The following is a 9,457-nucleotide window of genomic DNA, read 5'->3' as shown; positions in this document are numbered from 1 at the left end:
AAAGCGCTCACGGTTGGGGTGTGCTCGCCTTTTTGCGCGAAAAGCGGGGAAGAGGCAAAAGGGAAAAAAAAAATTATTTTTTTTGGGGGGGGGGGAAGAGGGGAAATTTGAGGGGGTGGGGGGATTTTGGGGAAGCAGAGCCCGCCCCTTCCAACAAGGTCCCTCTTGTCCCCCTCCAGGCAGGGGGGTGCGGGGTACCCCTCCCTCCCGTCCTCTGCAGCCGTCGGGGCGGACCTGCCCCGGGGTAGCGGGGGGGGCACGGCGGTTCCCCCCACGCTCCCCCCCCGCCCCCGGCAAGGGGAGGGGGCCGGGGAAGGGGGCGGCTTCCCCGCACCGCTTGCAGGGCGCTTGCCTGGCTGCTAGAAGGCGTCCGAGACCCGACCCACCCGCGGTACAGCCGCCGCGGCAGAGGCGGGAGCCAAACTTACGCGCAGCGGAGGTACCGCGGAGCCATCGGCCCGGCGCCGGCCGCCACCCCCGGGGGGGGGGTCCCCATGGAGCTCGGACGGTCAGGTAAGCTGTGGGGCTGGAGGGGCAAGCTGGGGAGGGATGGAGAGGTGGGGTGGGCAACCTCCTGATTTGGGTTTATTCTTCTCCCTTCTCGGAGTAAAGAGTAACGTCGTTTGCTGTCGCGATAGGTCGCAGGGTTGTGCTAGGGGCGGGGGGGGGGGGGAAGGGGGCTGCCCGGTACCGGGTCGGGTTGGGCTGGCGGAGCCCCCCGCAAGTTTGGGTTGAAGCGGAGGGAAGGGTTTGGGGCTGCGCGTCTCCTCCTTCCCGTTTCCCTTGTAGATATACGTATATTTTTATTAATTCCCCTTCGAAATAATGAACTTCGGGCCGGGTTTGCAGATCGGACGGCAGAAGCAGGGCTGGCCGGTCCCCAAGGCCAAAGCGGGGACCTCCTGGTCCCCGGGGGTGGGGAGGGGGTGGGTGAAAAAAGGGGTGCGGAGCTCTCCGCTCGGCACCGCGCCCGCGCAGCGCTCCGCGTCCTGCCGGCGAGGCGCGGGGACAGCGCTGCTTCCCTCGTCCGGGCAGCTCGGCCTCTCCCACCCACCCCCATCCGGGAAGGGGCTGATTTTGGAGGCGGAGGGGGGGGGAAAGGGGGGGTGGGGGGGGAAGAAGTGAGATAAAAGGCTGTCACAAGCCTGGAGAGAGGCGTCTCCTCCGCTTTGTCAGTGGCTCCCAGGTTTAACAGCTGGGGGAAGCGATAGATTTAAGGGTGGTTTTTTTAATTTTTTTTTTTTCCTTTTATCGGCTGCACCCCTAGGGCTTTGGGGGTCCGAGAGCTGGAGCCCTCGGGAAAGCTTTCTCCCCCCCCCGCCAAGCCCCTCCTCGACGGGCTGCTTGCTTGTTGCACAGCTCCTGCCCCGAAGCAGGAGCTCATAGCGGTCCATATAACCCTTTGGAAACGCCTATATAGAGCTGGCTTTACGAAAACATGCCTCTGGTAGATCCTCCCCGGCCAAGTCACTTTTTTTATTTAATTTTTTTTTTTTTTTAACCCAATCCTGAAATCATGGGGAGGGAGGGAGGGAGAGGGTGGTGGGAGAGGACAGAAGTTGGGATTTGGTGGCGGAGGAGGTGACGAGCCAGCCCCCGAAGTGGGCGATGTGACCTGTCAAAGAGCGCAGGAGCGTAAAAAGCCAAACAATCCCAATCCCCATAGGTTGTTTATTCCTCATAAAATACAACTCTACATAGCAGGAAGTTACTGCAAACATTTATCAATAATGAATGAATCTCCTGTAATAAAATACTCACGTAATTAGCTACAGTCAAGTACGTGCATTACGCCAAGGCTTTTGCAACTCTTTGTTGAAAATCCGACTTAGATAAATCCTCTCAAACAGCCTTTTAAAAAGAGGGGGAAAAAAAAAAAAAAAAAACAAACCCAACCCAGGAGCAAACCACCACCCACCACTTCTCCTTCTTTTATGCCGGTTTCTGAAACCCAAACCGTAACTACTCCTGAAATATAACGGAAAACTCTTTGGTGAATTCAGAAGAGTCATTAACATTCAGCTTTAAGTGAATGTTAACAGTAAATAAAGAAATCTCTTGATTGTAATAGTTGCAACAAAGCAATAATAAACCAGTGGGTGGTCATCAGTAATGATAAATGTATCATTATTACCGTGTGTTGGGGAACAGGGTTTGGAAAGTACTTCAGACTTTTTAGTGGCAAGCTTGGTGGCAATTCGTTTCTTAGTCTGGAGAGACAGAGGGGAAAAAAAAAAAAAAAAGGCGCCATATAATTTTACACACAATTTAGGTGAAAATAAATTTAAATCTGTATATTACATTTTTAATTTCAAGATAGTAATTAAAGCTGGTTCATTATACCTCCTCTGAAAGTCTCAGTGCTCATCTTAATTGCCTGTTTGTACAATCTGCTTTCTAAGACACCCAAGGTTACTGGGTTCCGAAAGATGCAAAATTGAATTATTTACTGACGTGAGGAGCCTTCGCCCGATGGCGTCACGTCTCCATAGGAAGTTTGGGCTCGCCGGTCCCCACCGCAGCCCGGTCGGGGGGCTCGATTGTCTGCCGTGGAAGTTTGTCATTCCCTTAAATACTTGGATGCAGGCACGTTTCTGCTGGAAGATGTTCAGGGCGCTTTAATTTATGCCTGTGAAAGAACAACAACAACAAAAATCAATAGCTGAGGTGTTTTCCGTTTGGGATTTTTGTTTTTCTCCTCCTATCCCACCACCCCTCCCCGGGGGGGCGGGGGGGGTTAATTCACCCACATCTAAACTTGAGGCTCTTCTTCCTCCCCGCCACCCCATCCCCCGGCAGGACAGAGATAAACCCACTCGTGTTTTTAAGCGCTGAGGGGCGGGATATGGAGCACCCATCTCCTCCCGGGCTGCCAGTCGCTTCCCGTACGACGAAATAAAATCGCAAATCGCATTTTATTTTATTTTTTTTTTCTTTTGCTGCTGTTTCTATTCGGGAGGATGATGTCGGGGGGCGGAGGTATCCGCATCTCCTGGCTAAGGTCTGCACGTACCTTCGGCGAGGACCACCTCGGCTTTGGATGGCTCGGAGTAGATTAAATTGGGAACTTAAGAGAGCTCCCTCAGACAAAAGATGCCGTTCGCCGTTCCTACCCTTCAGCCGCCGTGCTGATTTTCAGCTACCGCAGGGATATCAAACTACCTAGAAATGCCCCATCCCTAAACTCTTCCGGTGCCTTTCGAAAGCCAGGAGAAGATCGCGATGAGTCTTTTCCCCTCCCGTTATTACGATTATAGATGCATCTTTCCGAGGCGTCCTCTTGCCACTGAAAAACTCCACGTAGATCTCTGCCCCTTTTGTTGTGTCTAGCTGGGTTATTCAAGAGCAGAGACAAAAGCCCGAAGTGATGTGATCTAAATGAGCTCTGGGGTTTTCCAGATGGGACCACCTCTATTCCAAATGCCCTTTCTGCTTAATATAATAAAACGCGCTTAAAAAAAAAAAATAAGAAAAAAAAAGAAAAAAAAACATACTTAGAAAAGAGCTTTGCTCTAGATCGCACAGCGCAAGGGAAATCTACCCAAAAGTATTTTAAAACCCTCCTTTGCTGCCTAAATTTTGTTAGGAGAAGAGGTTTTATAACGATACCTTGTGTGCCTGCTACTTACGCGGCTGCAAGTTTCAATGGGATGTGGAGGGGCGGGAGGAGGGAATGAATCCGCGTTGGGGGTGGTTTTCTTTGTGGTTTTTAAAACGCACCAAGGTTATCTTACTCCTCGTGGCCTCTCTGCTACAATATTTAAGCGCTGTGGAAGTAAATAAAGGCCGTGAGGGCGGGTTGGGGTAGTTTAAACTTGGCTGCTTTTCTCAGCTACTCGTTTTTGCAAGAAGCAATCCGCAGTCAGAGGATCTGCTGCTGTCGCCTCTCGCTCAGACGCTGCAGGGTAGAATCGCGATAGTGAAGGGAAAAGGTAAAAGGAGCCAGAGATCGTGTTTTGTCCCTTCCGAGCTTCCGGGAGAAGTTTGGCTACCTTCCCCTCTCCTCTCTTAGGAGGTGACTCCAACCCAGCCGTTGCAAACGGTAACAGCAAATAACGAAATGAACGGGAATACTTGGAAGCAGTAGCAGGACAGGAACTTAGATCTGCAGCTACCCGGGTAGGGGGAGTGTAGACACCCTACCTCAAGTCGGGACACCCCCACACCGCCCATGCTGGGCTCCAGCCGGCCGCGGGACCGGCGATGGGGTCGGCTGCGGCCGGAGCAGCCGCGCGGCCCTCGCCCACCTGGGAGACACCTGCGGGAGCCGCCCGGCCCCTGGGTGGACCGACCTTTCTCCAGCAGGCTGAGCGCACCCCCCGTGCCCGTGCTGGGGTCCTGCTACCCCACGAGATTTCCCAACAAGCTTAAGCAGGAAAGAAGTAGAGAACGGTATATCGTCGCCCCGCTTCTCTCAAAGTCTGTTCCCACTTCGGGGAGCTCCACCGAGCCAGGGCCCCGCGGGGCGGCTGCGGGCAGTGCCCGTGAGACATTCAGGGTCTTTTCATTCCCCTTCCCTTCATGGGGACCCCTGTCCCCATGGGTCTCAGCTTTCCCTATAGAGGAAACTGAAGAAGCCCCTTTCATTTTTCCAACGGAATACCAGGGGTTCAATAGCACCGAGCAGGTGAACAAAAAAGTTTAGGTTGGCCGTTCGTTTATTCGTCACTAAATAAAACACAGGCGGCGGTTAACGACTCCCCCGGACCGAGCCTGCGATTTCAGCCTCTCCCGGGCTGCGAGGACGGAGCTCGGGGGGCAGCTTCGTTGAAGGTGCTTTGCAAAACCCGCTTATCCCTTTCGCCTCCTGCAACCGTTTTTTCCTCCTCTTCCAACGCGGGGCTCGGAGCCTGGGGCGAGGTTATCCATCCCCGGTTCTCCCGTCGGGGAAAAGCCACCGGGTGGCCCCGGCGGCCGCCGCGGGGATGCGGGTACCGAACACCCGCAAAATCAGGCGCCTTCTCCCTAAAAAAAAAACCTCCCCCGTCCCTCCCGGTGCCGACCAGGGAGCGAAGACAGGAGGGGAGATTTTCTCCGTGGCGTGGTAATAGATCATACGATGTGTGACACGGGTTTAACCAATAAAACAATTTGAATCAATTAGCTGGCGGAGGAGAGTTTTGAAGTGTAAAATTCATGTCAGTCTGGCTAGGAAGCATTGATTAAAATGTCACCGATGTGAGGCTTATAGCTATTGCTCACACGAAAGCAGCAGGCTCCGTGCAAAAGAAGCTCGGGAAAAAGTAGGAGGGAGGGGGAAAGAGGGAAGCCTCCGTGTGACAGTGGCGGCAGGGTTTAATAAGAAGTGACAGAAGTAATAAGCAGAGGTGTGATTTTTTTTTTTATTTTATTTATTTATTATTTTTCAAAGTTAGCGAGAACCCGAGCGATCCCGGGGGGCTCCGCCGTTTCGCTCCCCCGGGGCGGGGGAGGGAAGGTAAGCGGAGAGAATCTATGAGGTTTAACTTGGGTGTCCTGGGAAAGGTCGGCGCAGGGATTTTCGCCTGGATCTGTGATGCCCAGGGAAAAAAAAAAAAAAGAAGAAAGAAAAAAAAGAGGGAAAAATAAAAGAAAAAAACCCAACCACTAAGTTTTCGTAGCTAAATGTGGTCATGTGCATGGAGAGAAAAAGAGAGATGGAAGAATTTTTGTAAAAAAAAAAATAAATCAGAGGGCTGTTAGGGAATACCCGACGGTCCAGATGTCCTCCCCGTTTTAGCTAGAAGGGAGTTTTTCTTTTTCTTTTTCCCGCTTTTTGGCCGGTTCCTCGCTGGAAAGGACGGGAGTTGAGCGAATTTGGCCTCCCCGCTCCCTCCTACCCCTGGGGGGGGGGGGGGGGGGGCGTCGCGGTGGGGCCGCCCCGTCCTCACCCCACAACTGCACGGAGCGTGGGGACCCGCGGGGTGACGGGTGTTTTTCGGGGGCAGACCGTGATAAAAAATAATCTACATTTTTCCTGCACGGTATTCACCTCCTTTCGGAAAAAAAGGAGGCAGTACCGTTCTATAGATTATTTGCTAGGTTTGGGTTTGGTTTTTTTTCTTTAATTGGGGGCCTAAAGCAATTAGGAAAAAAATATATATTTGCGCCTTGTTGCTCTTTGTGGGAGCGAGAACCTGAGTCCGGGTCCTTCTGGAAGTGGATTTGGTGAACCAAAGGTATTTGGGGAGACTGGGTCGCAGCAGCTATTCATGCCCGTGAGGACACGGTCGAGGCGAGAAATCAACTTTATTTTTTCTCTTTCCTCTCCCCCCGGCCCATAATTTCGGACAAATCCGTTAAAAAAAAAAAAAATACCGTTTCCGAAAAGACGCGGGGTTTCTATCGAGTTTCTTGGAAGCGAGCGGGCTCAGACCGTGGAGGGGGGAAAAAAAAAAAGCTGAAAAAAGGCAGAAAAAGCCAAAGCGCATCCCACTTTCCACCGTTCCGAGCTCAGCTTCCCCTCGCCGGGAAACCGTGCGCGGAGCCGGGGTGGGAGCGCTCCGGGGGGGCCGGCCCCGACGGGGCGCCCGCATCCCCTCCCGGTGCGGGGAAGAATGGATGGGGGGGGACCGGACCCCCGCCCCCCCAACTTTCACCGCCCCGCTGACGTCACCGTGCCCACGGGGAGGGGGGATGGAGTCGGGGGGGGGGGAAGGGGGGGCGGTGAGGCGCGGAGCTTCCGCGCTTGCAGCGAGGGCAGGGCTGCGGCTGGCCGCGCTGCTCCGCGGCGGCGGGCGCTGGGATGCGCTTCCCTCCCGGTGGCGGTGGCACGGAGAGAGCGCGGCCGCGGAGGTAAAGGATGCGCGGGTGCCCGCGGAAAGCATCGCAACTTTTATTATTATAATTTTTAATTCCTTCTTCCGCGCTTTGCCTGTCCCTGCGGGGTGCGGAGGGAGGAACGCGGCTGGTGGGCGCGGAAGCTCCGCGGAGCATCTTCCCGGGACAGCGGCGGGTTTCCAGGACGGGGAAGCGGGAAGGACAGACCCGCGTGTCCGCGGCGTGTTTCGGGATGAACTGCCCGTAGGTCCGAGCATCTTCCCACCAGGGGAGGCGGCGGTTTGCTCATTTACCGTCAGCTCCGCACGTCGGAGAACCGGGGGTGCGCGGAGGCTGCCCCCGGCGAGGCCAGGGTGGGTTTTGGGGGGGGGGGGTGGGGTGGGTCGCTAAGGGTGGCAAATTCCCACGCTGGGAGATTCGAGGGGGGCGGTGGGGTGCTTGCGGCGGGGACTCCCCCATCCTCGTTCGGTCCCCCTCATCCATTCCGGGGGATTCTCCCCATCCATCCCCGCTGGGTCTCTCCATCCATCCATCCATCCATCCATCCATCCATCCATCCCGGAGGGAGTCTCCCCCAATCCATCCCTGCTGGGTCTCGCCATCCATCCCCGAGGGGGGGGTCTCCGCCCTCTCCGTCCCCGAGGGGGTCCCCGACTGACGGCGCTGTTTCTCTCTCCCCCTTCCCCGCCCGCAGCTGGAGCAGAGCAGCCCCCCCGACGCTGAGGCGATGGCGACCAGCCCGTTACCCGGCCCCACCGACATCTTGCTGCCCTCCCCGTCCAGCGCCTACCCGCCGGACCCCATGAACCAGCCGAGGGCCGGCCACGCCGCCATGAAGCCCAACCAGGTGGGGCAGGTGATCCTCTACGGCATCCCCATCGTCTCCTTGGTCATCGACGGGCAGGAGCGGCTGTGCCTGGCGCAGATCTCCAACACCCTCCTGAAGAACTTCAGCTACAACGAGATCCACAACCGGCGGGTGGCCCTGGGCATCACCTGCGTGCAGTGCACGCCGGTGCAGCTGGAGATCCTGCGGCGGGCCGGGGCCATGCCCATCTCCTCCCGCCGCTGCGGGATGATCACCAAGCGGGAAGCCGAACGACTCTGCAAGTCCTTTCTGGGGGAGAACCGGCCCCCCAAGCTGCCGGATAACTTCGCCTTCGACGTGTCCCACGAGTGCGCTTGGGGGTGTCGCGGGAGCTTCATCCCGGCCCGCTACAACAGCTCCCGGGCCAAGTGCATCAAGTGCAGCTACTGCAGCATGTACTTCTCCCCCAACAAGTTCATCTTCCACTCCCACCGCACCCCCGACGCCAAGTACACCCAGCCCGACGCCGCCAACTTCAACTCCTGGCGCCGCCACCTCAAGCTCACCGACAAGAGCCCCCAGGACGAGCTGGTCTTCGCCTGGGAGGACGTCAAGGCCATGTTCAACGGCGGCAGCCGCAAGCGGGCCCTGCCGCCCGCCCCGCCGGCCCCCCCCGCCGCCGCCGCCCCCCACCCGCTGGGCTCGGTGAAGGCGGCGGCCGCCGTGGTGGGCGGCGGGTTGCTGAGCCCCCACCTCCTGGCCGGGCCCCCCGACCTCCACCACCAGAAGCGGCCGCGCTTCGAAGAAGACGAGGAGCTGCAGGAGGCCGTGGCGGCGGCGGCGGCTCACGGCGGCAAGAGCCCGCGGAGCTACCCGGTCATCCCGGTGCCCAGCAAGGGCTCCTTCGGCGGCGTCCTCCAGAAGTTCCCCGGCTGCGGGGGGCTCTTCCCGCACCCCTACGGTTTCCCCGCCGCCGCCTTCGGCCTCTGCCACAAGAAGGAGGACGGCGGCGGCGGCGGCGATGCCCTCGGCGGGGCGGCGGCACACAAGGCCGGCGGGGGGGCGGCGGGCGGCGGCCTCTCGGGTCTCTTCTGGCCGGGCAGGAAAGACGCCGCCTTCTACCCGCCCTTCTGCATGTTCTGGCCACCCCGCACACCGGGGGGGCTGCCGGTACCCACCTACCTGCAGCCGCCACCGCAACCCCCCGGCGCTTTGGGCTGCTCGTTGGGCGACGGGGCGGGCCTGTTGCGCCAGGCCTTCCTGGACCTCTCGGAGCCCGGCGGCGAGGCGGGGACGGCGGGGATGGGCACGCCGCCCGCCGCCGCCGCCGCCCCCCCGCCCGCTCCCGCCGCTGCCGCCGCCCGGGACCCGCTCTTCGAGTCGCCCCCTGGCGGCGGCGCCGAGCCCGCCTCGCCCGCCGCCTCCGAGGGGGGCAGCGGCGGCGGGCGGGTCCCCGCGCACCACCCGCATCTGCTGGAGGCGGCGGCGGCCGGGCGGAAAGCGGGCGGCGGAGGAGGTGGAGGAGGAGGAGGCGGCGGGGGGTACCACCATTCCAGCGCCTTCCGACCGGTGGGTGGCAAGGAGGACTCGGAGAGCCTGGCCAAGCTGCACGGCGGCGGCCCGCCCCGCTCCGCCTCGCCGCTGCAGCTGCTGCTGCCGCCGCCGCCGCCGCCCCCTCCCGAGGAGGCGGGTTGTGACCGGCACCCTCTTCCCCCCCCGCCGCCGCCGCCGCATCCCCCCCACCGCCTCCTTTCCCCCGGCGGCACCAGCTGCAGCTTCGCCAGCGAGGACAGCAGCGAGGAGGAGGAGGAGGACGAGGAGGAGGAGGACGAGCCCGAGGTGGACGTCGAGGGGCACAAGCCCCCCGAGGAGGAGGAAGAGGAGGAGGAC

The 9,457-nt window shown here is 59.0% G+C and overlaps 1 protein-coding gene across 5 annotated transcripts in view; it reads left to right on the top strand.

Moving 5' to 3' along the window:
• Positions 1-377: 377 nt before the first annotated feature.
• The window catches only part of SKOR2 (SKI family transcriptional corepressor 2), a 34,927-nt gene continuing 25,847 nt past the window's right edge, over positions 378-9,457 (top strand). For 3 of the 5 annotated variants that reach the window (XM_063320202.1, XM_063320201.1, XM_063320200.1), the window contains exons 1-2: positions 6,303-7,002; positions 7,454-9,457. The exon at positions 7,454-9,457 is cut by the window's right edge and continues 261 nt beyond it. In XM_063320202.1, the coding sequence (XP_063176272.1) occupies positions 6,541-7,002; positions 7,454-9,457 (2,466 nt within the window). In that variant the 5' untranslated portion in view covers positions 6,303-6,540. Of the gene's footprint in view, positions 514-6,302; positions 7,003-7,453 lie in introns of those variants that run through there. The other 2 variants (XM_063320204.1, XM_063320203.1) reach the window with 2 other exon arrangements.

Source organism: Chroicocephalus ridibundus, chromosome Z, assembly GCF_963924245.1.
Source record: "Chroicocephalus ridibundus chromosome Z, bChrRid1.1, whole genome shotgun sequence".
In the NCBI taxonomy this organism is placed as follows: Eukaryota; Metazoa; Chordata; class Aves; order Charadriiformes; family Laridae; genus Chroicocephalus; species Chroicocephalus ridibundus.
This window is presented reverse-complemented; position numbering and strand designations above follow the sequence as displayed.